Source organism: Polyodon spathula, chromosome 2 (genome assembly GCF_017654505.1).
Source record: "Polyodon spathula isolate WHYD16114869_AA chromosome 2, ASM1765450v1, whole genome shotgun sequence".
Lineage (NCBI taxonomy): Eukaryota > Metazoa > Chordata > Actinopteri > Acipenseriformes > Polyodontidae > Polyodon > Polyodon spathula.
This window is the reverse complement of record NC_054535.1, coordinates 77,502,569-77,525,829: the sequence shown is the minus strand read 5'-3', so window position 1 is coordinate 77,525,829 and position 23,261 is coordinate 77,502,569. Positions and strand designations below refer to the sequence as shown.

The 23,261-nt window shown below is 37.6% G+C and overlaps 1 protein-coding gene across 1 annotated transcript; it reads left to right on the top strand.

Annotated features, from left to right (window-relative positions):
- Positions 1 to 403: 403 nt before the first annotated feature.
- Positions 404 to 22,524, top strand: LOC121300965 (interleukin-31 receptor subunit alpha-like). Its single transcript, XM_041230004.1, has 16 exons — positions 404 to 439; positions 4,686 to 4,754; positions 4,951 to 5,244; positions 5,779 to 5,905; positions 6,281 to 6,441; positions 7,229 to 7,371; positions 8,814 to 8,979; positions 12,402 to 12,484; positions 13,526 to 13,742; positions 13,950 to 14,120; positions 14,803 to 14,919; positions 15,011 to 15,157; positions 15,968 to 16,108; positions 16,700 to 16,784; positions 17,309 to 17,390; positions 21,884 to 22,524. Exons 2-16 carry the CDS (start codon positions 4,700 to 4,702, stop codon positions 22,472 to 22,474), a joined length of 2,580 nt encoding a protein of 859 aa, XP_041085938.1. The 5' UTR covers positions 404 to 439; positions 4,686 to 4,699; the 3' UTR covers positions 22,475 to 22,524.
- The last annotated feature ends 737 nt before the right edge of the window (positions 22,525 to 23,261 follow it).

Sequence of the window (23,261 nt, the reverse complement as noted above, 5' to 3'; positions counted from 1 at the left end):
AAGTTTGTGGGGAATAATAGCCATGTTCTGTACTTTTGAGGCATAAGCAATTAGGAAATAACACTTACTACCCGGGAACAAAAAAAAAAAATTTTTTTTTTTACACAGTGTAATTAATGTTGTGGTAGTATACTTTTTACCCAGTGTTGAAATTGGTAGGATTAGTGTTGCACTGTAAATTAAAAACGTTAGGACTTAAGTAAATGTAATGTGTGTGTGTTAGTTAAAATAAGTACATTTTATAGTGGGTGTGCCTTGAATCATGTGAAAAATGCGTGGCTTTACCAGTTTTTGTCCTCAGTTTAAACATAAATTCTGTGAATCAAATTACTTTCTATATTATTTTGATTTGTTGTTTTGAAATATGTTTTCTATGTACCTGTGTGAGGAAATGGCTGAGCGGTAACGTCAGACCAGAAGAAGGAAGCACACAACAAAGGTATCTGCAGTTCAAAAGACACATTGTGGCACCGTTTATTACAGAACTAAAAAATATTTAAACAAAAATAAACACACCTCACATAGCACAAAAATAAAAGGTTTAAACAAAAATGAATCACAAACACAAAATACAAATATAGGTCAGGCTGGGCGATCGCCTTCACGGTTCCTATATCTGCTGTTTTTAAATTAATCTCTCCTCTCGCTCTCTCGCTCTCCTGTTCTCCACTTCTGAACACCCACCCGGAGTGCAGAGAGCTGCAGGTATTTATACAGGTGACCATCTCCCGATTAGCAACGAATTAATCACTTAATTAATTCGGGAGATGGCCACCTTCTGCACGAGATTGAAGGCAGCAGGGGCTCCTCCCCTTCTGGTGGCAGCGGCGGCAGGGCCTCCTTCCCTTCTGGCAGCAGCGGTGGCAGGGGCTCCTCCCCTTCTGGCGGCGAAGGTGGCAGGGGCTCCTCCCCTTTTGGCTGCAGTGGGGAAACCAGTAGGCATGCTCCCTCCGCTGGTGGAGGTGGGATCGGCACGTAGTCCTCCCACGGTGGTGGAGGTGCCACCAGCAGGTACTCTCCCTCTGCTGGTGGAGGTGGGAGTGACAAGCAGTCCTCCCATGGTTGTGGAGGTGGAACCAGCAGGTATTCTCCCTCTGCTGGTGGGTACCTGGGCTGTGGACGCACCGACTCCCCCCTCTTTGGCTTTGGACGTTCGGGCTCCTCCCACTCAGACGCAGGACATTTGGGCTTCTCCCACTCAGGCGCAGGACGTTCACGCTCCTTCCACTCAGATGCAGGATGTTCAGGCTCCTCCCACTCCAGGTCCATGTCCCCTCTCCAGCAGCTGTAAGACCACTGTTCTTCAGGGAGGGGGCAATTAACTGGGAAATGCCCCCACTGCCCACAGATGCAGCAACAGTAGTTCTTGCTTATACTGTGGAGGAGGGCTTCCTAGCTGATCTCCTCCAAAAATAAAAGGTTTAAACAAAAATAAATCACAAACATAAAATACAAATATACATCAGGCTGGGCAATCGCCTTCATTGTTCCTATATCTGCTGTTTTTAAATGAATCTCTCCTCTAGCTCTCTCGTTCTCCATTTCCGAACACCCACCCAGAGTGCAGAGAGCTGCAGGTATTTATGCAGGTGACCATCTCCCGATTAGCAACAAATCAATCACTTAATTTGGGAGATGGCCACCTTCTGCATGAGTTTTTAATGTGGATGGGGCTTCCCATCTACGCTGCAAAACAAATCAAAAACAATAACAAAACAAAAATGCATGGCCACAGCGTCATATATATATAAATATAAAACATTAAATACACAAACACAAAACACAGTACAGGGGTGGAGGGGGAAACCCCATTCTAAAAATAAACAACTAGATGTGCAGGGCTGTTCACCCTGTTACAGTACCATATTCATATGCGTGTTTGTGTTTTTAGTCACGGTAGCAACGCGTCGAATGTGTCAGAAACTAGTATTCTACTAACAGCATGCCTATTTTGTTTACTAAGCTAAGGCAATTGCAGATTTACTGATAACCCCGTCTGCATTCGTTCTGTTTTGTGGTTGCATCACAAAAAAATAAATAATCGCACCTTTTATTGTTTAATACCAAAGTTACACAGTAACCATATTAATGTTTTTTTTTTACCATTAATATTGCACTGTAGAACACGTTACAGTATGTATTTTAAAGTCATACAAAGCACTCCATTCAAACAAAATGTATCAGGCCATAAACACTTTCCTCCTCTATCAGCACGTTTTTCTTTCGCCATTTTAAATTGGTCTTTGTTTCGTCTCCAGTCACGCACTGTTTTTTCAGCAGTGTGTTTGCCATGCATTTCGGAAAATTCAACAACTCACCATTTCAAACCTGTTGTGTAGCGTTTTCATTTTTGTCTGACTGTCCTTTTTTATCCAGTGTCAAAGTCACTTGCATTATTATAGCGTTGCAGTTACAACAAACGGAAGGCTTGATAAGTTTACTTGGCTTTCTAACCAATGTTTGCTATGGGTCCCAGGGGTGGGTTCAGTTTGAATGTTGACAAATCAATGGCTTGGAAGGGTGGGAATATGAAAATCATAGAGACTGACAGCTAAGTTAAGTTTGTCTGAGATAACTGTGGCTGTAGTAATCCCACTGTGGCACCGGTACGGTAGTAAAATAAAACACGCACCAGCGCATACGTCTCACGGGTGTATTAGTCGCTCCCCTCTTTTAAAGGCCCTGTAGAATTGCCTAGAAACTTGACTTGTACAAACATTTTTATGGTATTAAATATTTCACCTTCAATTGTAGAATTGTGTTTCTCAGTTGTATAATCATTGACCAGTTGATTAGGATCTCACCTAGTACCTCACAAGATTCCTGATGGATTCTTGCAAGATTGCAGCCCATAGCTCCATGCTTTTTAGCTTTTCAGAGGAATTACCTTGTTTGCACCTGCACCCAGTGAGCGTGCACATAATAAACAAATTCATAAATAACTAAATCTTTCCTATAACCTGTCAGAACCCCAGTAGAATTTGTGCTGAAGTGTTACAGATTTATGCATTCTCTAGTTCATGTGGGAGACTACATTGTACACATTATACACATTGTGTGTGTTCCCATATTATAGTATGATGGCTGACTTGTGAGACGATGTGTTGACCCAGTAACCTAATATTACTTTAAAAGGACTAGAACACATGTTGGTTGTATACTGGCCAATAGGAATCTTTTTTTTTATACCACCGTCATTTTAACGGATAAATGTGATCAAAGTACAGCACTCGGTACCTTTTTGAAACAACAGAAGGATACATAGATTAATACATGTTTCAATTTGAGCAATTGCTTTCAAGTTACATGATCTGTTGTCATAACCCTTCAACTGTCTGTAAAGTGCTGTCATTGTTTACCATATTACTTTATTGTGTGATCTCATAAACATGGGTTTAAAGGGTGAATTGGATTTAAATTAAAGAAATAGGAGCACGCTGTAAAAAAGCATGTGCAGCAATGGTCTGTATTCACAGGGTGCTAAAGGCTCAAATAAATGTTCAAAATTAAATAATCAAACACCAAGCACTCACCAAATGTCAGCTATCAAGCTGGAATCTTTATTATTAAAGTCCTTTAATAGATGTAGAACAAGAGAATTCATGCTGATGCAGATGCATTGTGGCCAGTGGCCTTCGTCAGTGCAGTACAAACATTTAAAAAAAAAAACAAAAAACATTAGATTTAAAATCAGGTTTTTATTAAAATTAGTTTATTTATTTTTTAATTCTTTAACCAGGAAAAACACATTGAGACCTAAACCTCATTAACAACAGTGTCCTGGCAAAAGGACCCACAGCAGACAGCAGCAGTACAGGCACATTTTTTAATGGAAATATAATGATACAATAAATTGTTCTTTTTGTTCTATTTCATATTTAACAAGCTTTTAATTCTGCTTGACGAATGCTTGGTCTGGAGTACGCTGTTCTGTGGTACAATCCATGTAATATTGTTCTGCTTTTGAAATAAAAATACAGGAATGTTGAGAAATCTGGAGTACAGGGTTTTAACCAGTAAATCAGACAATACAGGAAAGAAGTGTATTGCATGAAGCCGAATTGCATTACTTCCTGTTACAGTTTTCTCACTTCTGAATTCTGGTGATTAGATATTTGAGCAGGTCCTCAGATGGCAAGAAATAGTTTTCCTGTAATGGGTTTTACCAGTTTCCAAATGGACATTACATTTCATAATTACTTTAATGATAATTATGTTTTGCTTTGGTGAAGTACTGTCAATGAAACAAAATATCTTAATGACTATTGCAACTGAAATTTAGAAGTGGATTTTCTCAGAAAATAAATAAAAAATAATTTAATAACATAAGAGGTACATCTATTATTACATCTATTATTTCAAAGTAGATATTAAATTCCAGTAATTTAATTGAAGACATTGAATAAGTCTTCTAGTCGGAATGTTTGTCATTGAATTACTAAGTTTCTTTTAGTAGTTCTAAATGTAGCACTATTGAGCGTTTAATTGTTATGGGTGGCTGCTGTTTGTATGTATATGCTTTATGCTGGTAAAACTCGTATTAGCAAGTCACTGAAAAGTCAAGGATTGCTTTAGTTTTCAAATCACTGCTGTTTGTAATTACTAAAATTGTAAGACTAAAATTACTGATAGATCTAGTTATTAAAAAACATCAAAACCTTGTTTATTTTTTATTTTTTTTACAGGTAGCTTAAGAACAATGTTGATCATTGTTTACTTGGTTGCCGTGGTGATCTTTATGGTCCCGTGTCAGGGTAAGTTTCCAGCTGTCATTCATTACCACCATCTTCTTGATTCCAAAGCAACACTGAGATTACAAATTGTACTTTCCTTTATAGAATGGTGGTCAAATTTTACATTGCTGCTGGTTATGAGAATGTGTAAGGATTAAGCCATGGGGAATATCACCATGGTATATAACATTGCCTTTATCTTTTCTCTCTTACTCAGGCAAACATGAAGACTGCGATATTTTTCCTAAGAATCCAGTTGTGGAAATGGGATCAGATTTGTTGCTAACCTTTGCTAAATCCATTGGCATTCCATGCTTGACATATGATCCTAGAAAGATAATCTGGAAACTGAATGGAAAAAAGATCCCAGAAGAGCACTATAGTTTCACGAATTCAACTGGTGCCAGTGTTGTCATTAGAAATGTTTCATACCCTACAGGAGATGTGTCGTGTAATTTCCGTGTAGCTGGAAAAGACATTCTTATTGCAGTTACCGATGTGAAAGCTGGATGTAAGTAGTTTGGCGTAATTTAAAAATGTCGCTTACAACTTTCTTTAGAGCTTCTTTGAGTAAAAGCTGTTATGTGATGCACTTCTCTTACGGATTCTGGCCCTAGCAGATGAGACAAGGTCACAGTTCTGTTCTTCTCATCCTGGTGACTTCTCAACACTCAGACGTTTCAAGCACTCCTGTGGCCTAAATAGAGCTCCTCAAACATCATCTAATTACAGCTGGTATGCTAATTGTCAATCCGCTCCCGTTGAATGGAAGAAATACCACATGTGTTTTGTGTTGCATTTCTTACTGATGTATTTCTTACATCCACCAGGGTTTTAATGGCTGCACTGGTGTACCAGGTGCCCTTAGAAATTAGACATGCTTGAGAGTCTCCAACAATGCTGAAGTTCTGACTGATCAATGAATGTTAAAATAAGCATGGCTGAGTCTTTTTTGTAACCCTTTTAAGAAAATCTGCTTTGCAGCAAGATCACTCATCATCCAAGAATTAAACATGTCAATAGCCTCTCTCTTGTCTTTGTACAGTTCCTCCAGAAAAGCCCCAAAATATTTCCTGCATCCAGTTTTATCAGAAGAACGTTGCTTGTAGCTGGGACCCTGGAAGAAATACCTTCTTGGAAACTGAGTTTAATATTACATACATGTTTGGATAGTAAGTGCTTGAGACAAAAACTAAACAGTATTTAAAATGGAGGCATAGCAAACATTGCACTAATCTTTTAAAGGCGAAGGAAAACTAACCGCATGTTTTTTGTGTGTGCGCTGTAAATGTTAGTTAAGGTAACCTTTTTCACAGCGCTGATACCTGGGATTGTTTGAGATTCTTCATGCTATAGATGCAATTCATAGTATATTACATTATTTTTGTGGTAGTGTGGTGTTGGACTGGTTTTAAACTTATTTGATGTATCTCCTAGATTTGGGTCATTATTTTTTAAGTACAGTATTATACTCCATATGTTTGCATCACTGACTAAGTTATGCTGCTAAGAAACCTTTTGCTATTTTAACTTTGTTTTTTTTTCAGTGATTTCAGTGAGATACTTTTTTATAGAACAAAACAACACACATACCAATTTGAGGATGGGCATTTGCAATTGTATGCTCCCCTCAGCGTAACTGTAAAAGCAGAAAATGCCTTGGGCGAAGCAGTCTCTGATGTTCTGCATGTATTTGGATCTGATATAGGTAATCTTATAATCTCTGAACAAGACCAGTGGATGAATGGGCCTTGGATGTATTAGAAAACATGACAAAAGATTAGTCTTAGGCTAGTGTAAGCTGTTAGAAATGTTACAATGGGGGGTTGCCCAAATTGCATTACACATGTTGCAAACAGGAGGACCATTGCCATTAGAAGTACAGAAACTAGAAGACACATCATGAGTCAGTGTTACGCAAGCCCTGTAATTAACAATGTATTTTGTAGAGTAAGGTCTACAGTAGTTTGAAGCTAGCTATTTGCTTTTAATGGGTAGAAGCATAATGTCTGGTGCATCTGACTTAAATATTCCCTACTGCAAATGTAACAAGAGAAAGCAAAAACTATGTGCCACGTTTCTGTAAAACAACTACTGAGAGGTCTTCATGTGTAACCAATATGTACACTAAAGCCAGACGTGGAATGCACATAGTGAGCAAGCTGCATCGACCACAACTGAGGTATTTACATACCTTTTCTGTTGCTAATCCCTGCACAGGTTAAGCAATCATGCCATTATACAGAAACATAAACAGCAGACGTGTGCCCACAAGAAAAATACATTTTTTGGAAGAAAAATAAACCTGTGGTTTTGATGAGTTATTTTACCTGACCTTTGCCTTGTGCTTCTTTTTTTTTTTTTTTTTTTTTTTTTTTTTTTTTTTTTTTTTTTTTAATGATCTCAGCAATTTTCTCTACATGTTTTACAATGTGAAGTTTATACTTGCCATTAGCCTGTTTGTCATAGACGTGCATGACCGTTCTGTCTTTTAGTGAAATTGGAGCCACCTGAGATTAGTTTGGAAAATCCCATCTTGAGGAGCAGCATTAGAATAAACTGGAGAAGGCCAAAGGCACCACGTCATTTAAGTTTGAATTGTGAAGTTCAGCACCAAGAGACGGGTTCAAACAAATGGGTACGTTTTTCATTTATTTGGTTTTATTTGGACGCTGCTTACCATCAATAATTTTTTTTACAAACTCCCTCAAATTACATCGTCACGCTGAGTGTCCTTCCTCCCTTCACACAACGAAGCAAAATGGCGGACAACAGAAAACAAATTACAAAATGTACTACAAAACAATGATGCTACAAACTCTAAAACTGTCATAAAATCTTTGCTTTCAGTGTTTTCTGAATTATTAATATTCAAACAAATCCAGCTCGACAAAGTAAATATGTACGACGTTCTCAAAATCAACTGACTCCTGCAAGAATTGTATGCCCCGGTGAGAAACTCAGACAGTTCTATACCAAATAAACATTTATAATTATGCGCTATGGACTTCAAAAACATTAATTTCTTGATCGATTCATAAAACAAATATGGACTGCAGACCTTGGCTCATAGTGTGAAGCTAAAGGCCCCTCAGGAAGAAGCTACCTCCAGGGGACAATGCCCTCAGCCTGAGGCTTCTGGCATTATACAACAGTCTCTGGCTAAGAGAACACCTCTCGTGGTGGTATTCTCTTAGGCGAAGTGTTCTAAGAGACAGAGTTGACCACCAGACACAATATGAGTCAATCAATCAGTAAATGTGTATTACTTGTCATGACGTACGTGCATCAACATATGAAATTAACTGAATAAGAGAAAAGCAATAGGCAAGTTTATGTTAATAAACTATAATAATAAAGTAACAGACAAACTAACGTTAATACAGTAACTGTCCAAATAAATTAACACAGCTCCCCTACACACGTTAAAAAATGCAGCAGCAGCTCTGGATTAATTCAAGACACCCATCTCACTGCCTTCCATCGCCTCCTCAAGACCCATCTGTTTAGACTGCACTTGTAGATCTCTTGGTTTACCCCTACTATGCACTGGACTGGCCTGACCTACTCTACGCACCACATCACTGGATCCTAAGCTAGTGCACTATCCTTGCACTATTGCGCTACTGATATGTCATTGTAGGTATAACTTGTTGTAACCCTAACTTGCTGAATCCTATTTCGTATTGTATTTTAGTAGTATTATTTGCATTTACTATAAACTATAGTGTATTTAAATATGAATCTTGCATTGTAACCCTGTACTGCCCTGTAACACCTACAAGTCACCTTGGATAAAGGCGTCTGCCTAATGAATAAATAAACAAATAAAATTAATTAAAAAAAATATAAAAAATATATATGAAAGTAAGGCATACAAACAAAGCTTTATTTACAATGCATGCTACCGGTTTTACAGTATTTTTAAAAACCTGAAAATGAATGTTTGCTGTTACATGTTCCTTACAGAGGCAGGTAAAACCAGGTAAAATGCATGGATTTAATTTGCTATAACCTATTTAAAGTATATTTTGAAAAGTAACTTGACTTATATGTTGGACTTGTTTTGATTTTTAATAGAGTGTGTCAGCTATCAACATGAGTCGAAAAAAAGAAGAATCTTTTGATATAACAAATCTAAAGCCCTTTACCAACTACACTGTGTCAGTTCGCTGTATTGGAGATGAAATGCAAATCCATTGGAGCGACTGGAGTCGTGAGATTACTGCTACTTCACATGGAGACGGTGAGGAAAATACATTTGGAACAACATTTTATAAACAAATTCCTTTACTGACGCATAAGCAGTATGGTATTGTATTGTACTTTGCTGTACAAATGCCAATGCACTTCATCTAAAGTAGGCTACTCCAGGCATTGTTTTTTGTAATACAGTATTATAGTAATGAACTATTAATGCAAGATACATTAAATGATTAGCTTAATTGATTCTGCTGTAGTGACTTTGGTATACAATTTATTTAAATATAAATTAGTCTCTAGGCGCACTGTTTAAGAACGTCCAAATGTTAGTAACTGAGACATACCATAATAGTTAGGTGACATCATGTAGAACTCGGATTCCGTTGACAACAATTGACATCTACACAACGTGTCAGAAATATAAAACAATCGTTTATTTAAAGGAAAAAGGAGTGCACAACTATTGTCAATCGATTACAACGACCATAACATCATTAGCGTATATGGTTAATATACTAATATTGAATATGTCTTATCACACAAAGTGTCTACTTTGCATTAGTATTTTCAATATCCGTTTATCGTTGTAATTGTTAATGTAAATGTGCACAAGAATTAATTCAACTTTCCACTCAGAACGGAATCCAACATTCTAGTACCTAATTTAGCAAATTACTTTTACCGTGTTGACTTAGTTTAGACGTGATGTACCAAACTAATAATATGTTAGCAACATCAGTTGATTATATATTTAAATTAACTCAAATAGGGCAATGAAGAAATTCTCTGCATTTACGAGGGAACTCCTTTTGAGTTGCACATTTCAAACAAACATAATACATTTCTTACACACTCTAAAAAAAAGAAAGTTATATTCTATTTCTAGAACAGTTTCCACTTAACTTGATAGCATTGCTTCAGTTACTTTCTCGAGTGATAAAGTATTTAATATTAGACATGTTGAATACGTATCGATTTCCATATACAGATGTCAATCTGTGTCGATGTATACTGCGGCTCTCCAGATCCGCAGTTTCAATGTAGACGGCACTTTGCTGTATGCTTTGTATTGCGTAGGCTCGCAATAACCAATAGTTCCTTTTCAAATAAAAACCAGCTTGTTGATCTCCAAGGTTTGAAACATTATCTTTGTTGCTGGCAGTTTTCCCACTGGGAATAGTTTCGTTGATCAGACGTAACTCAGTTCAGCTAATGCGTTGCAATTGAAAAGTTATATAGTTTGTAAGTGTTCTTGTGGCGATTATCTCAGAATCTTCCAAAAACATAATTGACAGCTTTGCTTCAGTTTGTTTCAGGCAGATATGTGGAACCAAATACGCGCTTTCCGATTAACGCAGTATCCCGCTTACTGATGCAGACTCTCGTAGGACAGACGGCAGGGCCCTTCCTCAGAAGATGATTCTAGCCATTATTCAGAACATTGGTTCTTCCTTGCCTTCTGTGAATTCGAGCACGTATGCTCCCATGACTGCAACTTTGTTCAGAGCAGTGTAGCATCCATTTCGTCCCTCAGAACTTAAAGACAACTATAGCGGGAGGACACTACTTGTGGACACTTCCTTTGCGGTCAGCATGCATGTCTGTCTGAGCAGCACGACTGGAAGACAGCAGCACACAGCAGAAGTTTGCAGCACTTTGAAAGTCAGCGGGGTTTGCGATTCTCACTTCAACCCTGTGATTGGTTTGTCTGGTTATTTTGGGCATTGCCTGAGTTCATATAAGTGTCTTTCATTGGTTGTTCTCATACCGACACGGCCTTGTTCTCCATTGGTCCGCTATTTCACCCCATGTCGGCTGGATTTACGACTAGGACTGTTTCTCATCTTAGTGTCAAGGTACTCAGAATTGTCTGGCTTGTGGTACTGAATGGGTCATTCAGCGATCCTGAAGATAAGCCATGTGTCCAGTATTTAGTTTATGACTCTATCTAAAAACATTCTTTGTCAGTGGGGGAGTTGGAGGGCAGAAGCCAAGAAGACACAGAGAATGGTGTAAGACTCCCCCCTGTATATTCCAATTCTGATATTTTCATGCACAGAATGATATAATGACCCCACCTCTGACACTACACTGCAATTCATAATCTTCTTATTTAATTATATAAACTTCTTCAATACAGTTTCACAAATAAATAAGCTGATTACGATTCATTTCTCATAAGTTAAAATTTTGTCCGCAAACATTTAACAAAACATCAACACAACATGGCAAACAACCACCGACCATTTGTTGAAAATCGACAGGTCAAAACACTGTTCAAAACAAAGTCCAAACCCAAAACTTGAAAAGTGAATAGACAATAAAATTTTTTACTTTCACGACCCCTTTTTTAAAAACACTAAGACCCAGAGTAAGTTTTTCCCTAAAGTTGGGAAAATTTTGTTCAGTTTTTTTAAATATATATATATATATATATATATATATATATATATAATATATATATGTGCAAATATATTTGCACCTGTGTTCTCTGTATTTGTAAAGCTCTAATCACTGCTTTCTGCGCATGCACCATCTCAAGTACTGTGTTCAGAAAAAAAAGCATTTTCTGTCACAATTATCATGTGAGCCGCTTGTAAGTATTGCAAATGCCAGAAAGTAAAGGCAGTGTAAATAATTCAATTAAAATAATTCAATTAAAATAACATTTGAAGCCACTAACTCTGTAATGTTCTATCCCTATTGCAGAGCCAGTGTAGTGCTGATTGAGTCACACTATTAGGAGCTCACTGGTTTTGAATCCTGGTCATGCTGTCTTTGTGTTTGAGCAGCACTGATCTATGTGCTCCCTTGGGTTGTAGGGAGGAGCATTGTTGTGACTTAGTTCACATTCACGACCTAGGATCCTGCGATATTCTGATATTTATGATATTTAATTGTACTAACAATACCTGGAAACGTAGGGTACATTTAGGAAACATAGTATTGCAATGTTTGGTATTCCAGAATTTCACTGATCACCACCTGCACTTATAAAAAGAAGCCCACACAAAGCTGAGGTTATTATCTGATCTCCATTAATTGACCCCATTTTTTTAAAGCTGAGGGTGGCAGAAGTGATGATGTAACATGACACACACTGGTCATGTGAGGCTTTCATGTCACATGGTATTCTGTGATGTAACCACAGCTGTGTTCAGTTTGTTTTTGTTACCATTTTTCTCCACATTTTTTGGGGGGTTGTTCCATTGCACATTTAACAGCTTGACCAGCAGATAAAAGTTGTACCAAAAAATGTCTTGAATAGTTTTCTTATTATTGTAAATTAAAAAGGAAAGCTTTTCTTTTATTCAGAAGAAAATAGTGCAATTACTTAATACAACTGTTGTACGGTAAACAGTGTATGAAGTATTTGCTGTTCCGATATGCAGTGATGTATATTTTCTTTTCACTGTGGTGACATTTTTGTTTTTTGTTATTCTCATTATTTCTTCCTGTTACCAGTGCCTTCAGAAAAGCCAGACCTTTGGAGACAAATTAATGCTCCAGATGGAGAAGGAAACAGGATAGTTCAACTCTTGTGGAAGGTATGTTCTTTAAGAAACAGTTTGCAGTCAAAACTCAGCTAAATCATTTGTATCTATCCAGCTTGAGTGCCCACTGAAAAGCATGAAAGCAGAGTAGTGTATTTAACAAAGAGAAACACTGAACATGATGAAGTTAAAAAGCATGTCATGTCAAAGCATCAGTGCCAAGTGTGTTTAAATAACTTGCTTTTAGACCAAAGTTGTCAATAATCCGGAAATGCTACTGCACACAACTGTATACTAAATACTGAAAATGTTTTTCAGAACAGAAATACCTTCTGATAAATAATTGAACGGATTGCAGCAAAACAAATAAAAATGGGAATATTTATATAAATATTTTAGTGTACAGTGTTTGATTAGTTTGCTGTGTTTCCCACACTGTTCAGTCTACCTATAATAACTTGACTTCAGTGCTGATGAAACCCACACAATCAATTTCATATCGATACAGTGCTTGTCCATATAATTTACAAAGAGGGCTGCACCCTTTATAAAGTGATTAGTTTTTGTGCTATAAAAAAAAAAAATTATTCTCAGAAGCACACATTTACCATCCCTTATTGTATTACTCTTACAGTTTACCCCAGACTATAGCTGTGTTGTTATTCAATAGTGAAACTTGAATCAATGATTCAAGCTATCAGCATGCATTCTGTTATGATAATCTAGTTCTGATTAAAACTCAGTTTGGGTTACCGGAGTTCAGATTAGCAAGTCTGATTTATTATGTATAGCAGTTCATTGGTTAAACAGACATTTGGAGGGCAGGAGACTGAACAGGTGTAAAATCCTATGTATTTCTTCAGGCCCTGTGTATATATTGTAGTACACAAATGTTAATGAGCAAGACTCTCCTGTACTTTCAGTTTTATTGCGAGAGCAGAATGTAATTAGCCTAAAAGCGAAATTTATTTTGCCAAAATAATTCACAGAACCATGTGTAAGAATTGGATGTCCTTGTGAACAGGGTACTTGGACTAATCCTGGAGAAGTAATTTCCAATAAATAAAAAAAAAAAATTGTTTAATCTCTATACAGGCATTACAAATATCCACTTCAAATGATGGCACGTTTTGGTTCAGAGTACAATGCAAATCAAAGAGCAAACCCTGGCAGGACCTGGTTTTTAATACGACCAGTATGAAGGCAGCACTGAATCTCACAAAGGAAGCCTTTGAAATAAGTGTGGTTGCTTTCAACTCTTTTGGCGACTCTCCCAAAGCAATATTGGTAGTTCCTGCAGTAGATGATAAAGGTAGTTCTAACTTTTTTTTTATTTTTTATTTATTTGTATATTCGTTTTAAAGCTATGCTAACCAATGTTTTGAAACCTTTCACATTCAATAAGTGCACTTCTTGGGATCCAAAAATATACAGACAACTTATCATGACTCAAACTTTGTCATTTGGGGAATGCTACTACTGTTCTGGTGTAACAGGCACTTCATTTATCTTTCTTCAGCTCTCCAGCAAGTGAAAGAAGTGGAGGCTTTTTCTTATAAGGATCTCATATGGGTCAAATGGAAGACCCCTGATGTGCCAGTAAATGCTTATGTAATTGACTGGTGCATGGATGACGAGACCTGTGAAGCAGACTGGCAATATACTAATACAACCAATGTGTCCCTGAATGGTAAGACTGGAGTATTTTAATAGGGTATTTTAAGATATTTCATCAGGATAAATCATTAATCATCATCTTATTCTGAAAGACTATTATTATTTCTGGGAAAAGGCTTTGTAAGATCATCACAATTCCATCAGCATCCTGAGGTGTAGTCTTCAACTACTGCATTAGAGACACATCTGAGGGTGGGGTACTAGAGTAACACATTATTATACTGTACCTGCGTGTTGTATAATAATGTGTAGCCTTTCCACTAATAAGTACCAAGATGCAATTGTAATGTTACATTCTGTTTAAAAAAAATAAAGCGTACAACCAAATTACAGTACACTACAATATTGTTCAATCTAAAGGAAAGCACTTGGTTTAGTGAGTAATACACATGAAGAGGTGCAGTGCCAACGCGGGCAAGTAGGACTGTAATATGTAACTGGTCACTGTGATAGCAGACATAACCTGATAGCTGGCACAAGAGCAGCAGACTCAGCCTTGAACTAAATCTGTACCAGTCTAAAATACTGAATACAGTACAGTGCATCCTTCTTGGCACTGCCCCTTCAACCCTATATTTAAATTTTTCACCTATTAGCTACAGTGTGACAGTAATCTCGCATAAGTTCAGAGGTTTATCTTTTTTTTTTTTTTTTTTTTTAAATGTATAAATGATTGATTTCCTATTTGAATTCAGCATTTTGTTCTGTAGGTGCATTTGATCCATGTAAGCGTTATAACATTACAGTTTACGCTCTGTTTGATGGAAAGCCAGGATTGCCGGTGACAGTGCAGACATACCTGAAGGAAGCAGGTATGTTAGAATCAACACAGGCTAACATTGAGTTTAAAAAAGAAAGAAATAGCTTGTGCAAAAATGTGTTGTTGTCTCTTTTTTCACTCAGCGCCAGGACCAGTTTCTGACGTGCAGGCATTTAATGTACAACAAACCACAGCAACAATAAAGTGGAGAGAAATCCCCGAGAATGAACGCCACGGATTCATCACAAACTACACTATATTCTACAAAGATGACAAAGGACTGGAATCCTGTAAGTTCAAATTGTTTCCCTGCTCATTTTATAGCCCCCACCCGCCCCCCCCTTCTGTCCTGACAATCCATTTCCAAATGTTGACAGGTATGCTGCAGCAATATGACAAATTATATCTTTGCTGTCACCATAAATAAGGTGTACAAGTTTTATGTTCCTTTATCATCTGTAAAACAATATAAAGCAGAATCAGAAATTGTATTTTAAACACTAGCTGGCCAGGCTAGTTGACAGGCCACTGTCATACTTTATGCAATATACGATTAAAGCTTGCCCTGCTAATGGAACCCCTACACTCTTTCATACCTGCTGAACATACCTGTACCTCAATTCATGCTAAACTGAAATACCAGGCAGCATTTGGTCTTCTCTGAGCAATCCGTCATTGCATCTTGAGTCAGCATAGTTTCCGGCACTCCAGCAACAAGGCAGATAGGATAAATAAACAGAATCAATACAATCAGCCACCTGTTTTCTTTGGAGTGGAGTGGGGATTTTTATTTCATGCAAATGGAAAGTGAGGGACACCATACAATGAAAGGGGTCCACTCATGCGTTGCTGGCTTGACGTGAAAATCTCCTGCCATACATGCCAGGACTCATGCTCTGCTAATTGTGATGAATTGCACCTACAGGAGCTCTGTAGTGGTTGGTGATGTTGACGCTATCCACTGGGAGACCCCTAAATGTGAAACCCAAGTAACAAGTAGTGTTACTTAGCCCCTTTTATTCAAATATCTTCGCCTCACTTTGTCTCTGTAGTTTTGTTTTTAAATGGCTTTAATGATTGTTCTTTTTTTTCTTTATTAGATGTAACAGTGAACAGCAGCATCTTGGAGTATTTGCTAGATTCTCTGCAGCCCAACACAAAGTACGTTGTTCATGTAATGGCTAGTACTAAAGCGGGAGGGACAAACAGCTCTGAAACTTTCTTTACAACGGTCAGATATAGTAAGTATTTAACTGTCCAAATAACTTCTTTGTATTGTTCAGTAAAGTACAGTTTATTAGCTTAAGTAAATAAAGGTGTCGCAGTACAGTAACTCAGTGGCTGCAGGCATTTCAGGCTTGTGTATCAGTACTCTCCACTGAGATGCAGCAAAGCACCAGTTTTAATGAAATAATGATAAGGTGCAGGGTAAGCTCATGAAGTGAAATGGATGCCACATGCTGGGGCAACAATTCACCAACTTTTTTTTAGACTTCCATTACACCACCACGAGAGAACACTATCTTCAGCACAGATCCTGACGCCCAGTTTATTAATTACAAATGCTGTACTGTGGTTGGAAAGCTATCCACAGATGGCATGTACTGCAGTTATAATGCGAGTCAGTGGTGAGGTCACTTCTTTCACTGGTTGAAATGCTGCCTCTTGTCAAGATGAGCCTTGAACCACATGAAGCCTTAAGAGCAGGCTAGATGCTCATAACCTTGAGGGCGCTGTTCATGTAAAAATTCGATAAGAATACACACAAGGCAGCTTTTCCATCTCATTTCACTTGCACTCTTGTAACAGAAATAGCTATTTTTGTTTTGCAGGTCTCTATTTTATTAAATACACCTCTCTGGCTGCTGGACTGGGTATCATCATGATCATCATTTTAGGAATTTCTACCTGTGCTGTGTAAGAAATATTTTGATTATACATATTGGAACTTTTTCCAGTGAAAACTAAAACAGAATTGTACGGTGGTTATTTAAGGCCCATATAAAAATATTAAATAAACAATTTGATAATTGACATCCTCAGTGAGCCACCCTGGAATTTGATTTTGACTATCTTGCAAATCTTCACTTTCTAGTAGCTTTGATTTGTATAACTATTGATTCAGAGCCCACTGTCTACTGAGTTGTATATGATCTGACATGTATCCTAGCCTTTCAAAAGCTCCCATTGCTTGACTTAAATGTGCGTGCTACTTCACTTATAAAAATGTACCGTAGTAAAACAGTGTAAGCATGAAAAAGCAATGGTAAGCCTTGTAAAGCCCAGAGAGGAGGTAACACATATAAAAGAAACCATGTCGAGCCATGGTAAACAGTGATACATGTGTAACAGAACCATGGGAAGGGCAATGACATTTCTAAGGGTTTGTAATTGGTGAAGAGGACCACTGTTTAAAATTGTATTTCTTTATTTCACTGCAGAGTGAAAAAATATCTGCTTCCTGAAATACCAGATCCTGCACATAGCAGTATTGGTAAAATGCCACTGGAGAACATTTTTACGGTATTCATTTAAAATTTTATAAGCAGGGGAAATAATTAGCTTATAGAGATACAGATTGTTAATCCAACAACAATAGTAAACATGATTCAGAAAGCCTCTATGTGACAAGTATCGTCATCGTAAAAAGATTTAGGACTGAAACCAAAAGGTAAGAAAGGTAGGATTTTGTGTAAGCATATCCAGTTGTATTCAAAAATTTACATTTGTAGAAATTTCTCAAACAAATAATTAATGGAAAAATCTTACAAGAAAGTTGGAAGAAATAGATGTCTACAATTATTTATTTCAGAATTTTTTGTTGCAAAACTCCAAAAAAAGCTAGTTCAAAAGTATTCATACCCTGACAAGGAAAGTTAAATTTAATTGATAATTGAGGCACCTTTTAGAAATAGTAACCTTAAATGATTAGGATATTTGTCAATTAGCTTTTGGCATGATTCTTTATGCTGGTCTTACACTGCGCGATTTTTGCTGATCATGGACGAGCTGAGGAGTCGGCGACTAATTTCTTAAAATCTGAGACAAAATGAGGTTGTCGGGGACAAAATGGTCGACAAGTGTGAGAAGGTTTACGATGCCCCGTTAGTGGCTTCTGGGATCTCCAACGCTCTTACGACATCCCAACAAATTTCTAACATGTCAGAAAACTTTAGTCCACGACAAAGCAATTCGTGAAGTGTGTGAGGTGCTACAGGCCGATTTCTTGATGAATGCTGCCAGCAGCCAATAGGATAAGCTGGCAACAACAGCGACAAAGGGAAAGGTTGTGCCCCTCTTTGACATAAGTGACATTTCTTATCATGATCGTTCATTGTAGGTACCTGGTAAGTAAATAACTGTTATAACTTTTTAACGCCTAAGCAGATACTGTGTGTAGTAGTGTGTGCTCTCATGGCAATCAATTTCTACAGTCACTCGTATTCGATATCCCTTTCAAACACCTACTGTATGCTTGTATTGCTAATTTATTCAAAATAGGAGGAGGAGGGGTGCGCTTCTGTGTGTGAGAAGTATAGAGAATGTAGATTACCCTGTTGCACATTTAAACATATAACAGACTTGTAGTAACCTACTATTAAAGTTGTATTATAATCTGTTCAAAAATCTAATAAATATTTTGTACTACGAGCGAGTGTTGCGGCTTTTGAACAGATTAGTTTTGATTATTTTGGATGCACCTCGACTCGAGTTGCAGTCTGTACTGGCCACATCTATTAAGCCAATTGCGTGTCCAAATGGATCTTCTCCGCATTTTCTTCTTTTTTTCTGTGCAAAACAATACACAGACAACAGCAGTTGCCTCCTTGCTTGAGTCTACGATTCTGCAATGAAAATAGGCACAGTCCGCGACAAGATATCTTGTAGTGTAGTGTGTGTAGCTTGAAATCCACACTCTATAGTGAGAAATTGTAGTTCAATCAGTAAGTGGGAGTGGCACTCGTCTCCCGTTTGCAAAAATCGTGCAGTGTAAGCCCGGCTTTAGTGATTTTTGACCATTCTTCAAAGCTACATTTTTCCAGTTCATTCAAATTCCAAGGACTTCTCTTGTGCACAGCCTCCTTCAACTCATAAGATTCACAAACCTATTTAGTTCGGGACTTTGCCTAGGGAATTCCAGTACCTTGATTTTATTCTTTTGTAGATTTTGATGTGTGCTTTGGATCGGTGTCTGGAAAGTCCAGTCACGCTTTAAACCAAGTTTTGTAGCAGAGGGTTTCAGATGATTGGCCAATGTCTTTTTATGCTATGGAATCCATTTTACCATGTATTGGAACTAAATGTCATGTGCCATTAGAGGAAAAACAGCCCCATTGAAGGATATTACCACCTCCATGCTTGACAGTAGGTATGGTGTTCTTTTCTTTGTACGCCTCCCCAGACTTTCTCCAAACGTAACGACTATCAGTGTGACCAAATGGCTCAATTTTTGTTTCATCATTCCACAAAACCTTTGACTAGAACTCATATCCATCATTCAGATCATTCATCATTTTGCAAACTTTAAGTTATTGTCCTTGGAATGTTTTCCGAAGAGTGACTTTTTCCTTGGACTGCGATCCATTGAGGCCTTCACCATGAAATGGAAACCCAAGTCCCACTTGCAGTTTCACTTTGAATGTCTTTGGCAGTCAATCTTGGATTGTTATTAACCTTCCTCACCACTCTTCTACTTGTTCTTGGTGAAAGAACCTTCTTTCTTGCAGGCCGAAGGAGCATTGTGACAGTACCATGAGTCTTGTACTTCTTGATAATAGAAACAATAGTTGAAATTGGGATACTCAAATGGTTGGAAATCTTGTATCCTTCTCCAGCTTTATGACAATAAATAATTTTCTGTCTAAGGTCTTCATATAGCTCTTTACTTTTTACCATATTGACTTATTGGTAATGACAGCAATCATCCTGTGCTTAAACTTTTATACTCTAAGAATGTTCACTTACAATCTAGCATTTTGTAGACTTTTCTAGAATTAGGTTCAGCATTGTCATATAGAAATTTCAAGCACCTTGTAGACAATACTGTCTTAACATCAAAGGGTATGAATACATTTGAATTACTTTTTTTTTGTGTTTTTTTGCAAAAAAAAAAAAAAAAAAAAAATATATAATTGTAGACATCCTCTTTCTTGTAACTCTTTCCCTCTCATCCACAAAAGCAAAATTGTTGCTACAAAAGATTTTTCCGAAAATTCTTTGTTTTTGAGAAATTTCAAAAAATTCTAAATTTTCTTGGGGTATCTAAACTTTTGACTACAAATGTGTGTGTGTGTGTGTGTGTGTATATATATATATATATATATATATATATATATATATATATATATATATATATATATATATACACTGAACAAAAATATAAACGCAACATGCAACAATTTCAAAGATTTTACTGAGTTACAGTTCATATAAGGAAATCAGTCAATTGAAATGAATTAATTAGGCCCTAATCTATGGATTTCACATGACTGGGAATACTGATATGCATCTGTTGGTCACAGATACCTTAAAAAAAAAAAAAAAAAGGTAGGGGCGTGGATCAGAAAACCAGTCAGTATCTGGTGTGACCACAATTTGCCTCATGCAGCACGACACATGTCCTTTGCGAAGAGTTCATCAGGCTGTTGATTGTGGCCTGTGGAATGTTGTCCCACTCCTCTTCAATGGCTGTGCGAAGTTGCTGGATATTGGCGGGAACTGGAACATGCTGTCGTACATGTCGATCCAGAGCATCCCAAACATGCTCAATGGGTGACATGTCTGGTGAGTATGCAGGCCATGGAAGAACTGGGACATTTTCAGCTTCCAGGAATTGTTTACAGATCCTTGCGACATGGGGCCGTGCATTATCATGCTGAAACATGAGGTGATGAGGGCAGATGAATGGCACGACAGTGGGCCTCAGCATCTGTCTGCTACCTGCCCTGTACAGTTGAAACCGGGATTCATCTGTGAAGAGCACACTTCTCCAGTGTGCTAGTGGCCATCAAAGGTGAGCATTTGCCCACTGAAGTCGGTTACGACGCCAAACTGCAGTCAGGTCAAGACCCTGGTGAGGACGACAAGCACGCAGATGAGCTTCCCTGAGACGGTTTGTGGCAGTTTGTGCAGAAATTCTTCGGCTGTGCAAACCCACAGTTTCTTCAGCTGTCCGAGTGGCTGGTCTCAGATGATCCCGCAGGAGAAGAAGCCGGATGTGGAGGTTCTGGGCTGGCGTGGTTACACGTGGTCCGCGGTTGTGAAGCCAGTTGGACGTACTGCCAAATTCTGTAAAACAATGTTGGAGGCAGCTTATGGTAGAGAAATGAACATTCAATTCTCCTGCAACAGCTCTGGTGGACATTCCTGCAGTCAGCATGCCAATTGCACGCTCCCTCAAAACTTGAGACATCTGTGGCATTGTTTTGTGTGACAAAACTGCACATTTTAGAGTGGCCTTTTATTGTCCCCAGCACAAGATGCACCTGTGTAATGATCATGCTGTTTAATCAGCTTCTTGATATGCCACACCTGTCAGGTGGATGGATTATCTTGGCAAAGGAGAACTGCCCACTAACAGGGATGTAAACAAATTTGTACACAAAATTTGAGAGAAATAAGCTGTGAGTGTGGAAAATTTTTGGGATCTTTTATTTCAGCACATGAAACATGGGACCAACACATTACATGTTGCGTTTATATTTTTGTTCTGTGTATATACTGTATATATATGTGTGTGTGTATGTATAATAAATGAAGTAGAAAAGTCATTGATAAACTGAAAACTCACTATTTTAATAAAAATTAACTACAATGCTTCTGCCTTCCTCAGATAGCATGGGAGAAATATATAGGCAGACTGACGTTATTGTTTAAGTCCAAAAGTTAACTTTCATTGATGAGTATCCTGTTTGATCCAACACAGGCTGATGATATTTCAAATATAGTGTATGTAACTGTGAATGGCATTAGTGTTTACTAAATAACTTTTTAATTAATGTTCATTTTATTTACAGGCCAAGTCTAAGCAAGATGGTGAAAATTTTGTGTATAATTTGTTAATTGTTGAGAACATCTCAGATCTGCCTCTTCAGAGACCTTCTCTAATCAGCGCTGAGAGTAAACTCCTCACACCTGTCAACCCTCCAAGAGGACCCAGCCAGGCACAATTGTCACTAGACTATTACGTTTCAGGAGATGGATATCGCAAGCAAATGTTGACACAAAAAATGTTAAACCGGTCACTCTCGAATCAGCCTCTCCTGTCGGTCTCCTCCACTGAGCTGCAGAGTGAGCCTGGGTCTCCTTCATACAGCAGAAATGAAGAGAGTCCCATGGAGGACATTTCAGAGATCAATGTTTGTGAGGAGACCCCATCAGTCAATGCGTACCTGAAGAACTCTGTCAAAGCCAGGGAGCTTGTAGTTAGAGAAAACAAATTTAATCTTTGTTATGAAAAGGGAACAACTCCTGAGCCAAGCGTTATGAGTAATGCAAAACAAAACAGTGCTGGGCAGGCTTATGTTACAGCAGACATGTTTTCACACAAATTAAGCAATGCATGCAATCCAAGTGCTGTAATGGAACAGAAAGAGAATTTAAAATAGATAAGGAGATGCTGACAGTTAACAAGTTTGATGTCTGTTAATCTGATTATCAAATATATATATAACAAAATATATATCTATATATATATATATAATATGAATATATATATATATATATATATATATATAGTCAGACACATTATGGAAACAACACATGGTTTAGGGTGGGTATTGTATTGCCCATTTTTCCTCACGCATACCCCATACTTACTAAAAATCCTGCTATCTCTGAATAGATGATCGAAATAGATGATATGAAAAATTGTCTGTCCCACAAGCACTGTTGTTGTTATGTGCCTCTTGTCTATTGCATAGATGTACACATGGTTTATTATTATTTTTTTTAAATATAACTTCAGTCAGTTGACAAATGTTTCGTGAAAAGGACCCAGCCGTATGAATGGCTGCAGTTTGAATAACAAAAAGTAGCTACTGAAAGGACCATATAAGTATAATAATTTTAGAAAGTATGAAAAGAGTTATCTTAAATATATTTTGATATTTAATAGGGTAAGCAATAACAAGGCAGTTCATTTCTGTCCAAGTATGGTGTTACGAGTCAGATTAGAATTTGATGATTCACAAGACCTTGTTGATACTTGATTACACAATGCTTGCAGAAACAGAATGTTCTGTTTATCTTGGCAGGATCTCCTCAAGTTTACGAAAGGCACTTGAAAATAACAAGTCCATAATTATGCCAGAGATACTGTACATTGCACTTGGGTTTATGCCTCCTCATAGAGAGACAAATGTAATGTTGCTGCAGTAAGAACACAGTAGTGTA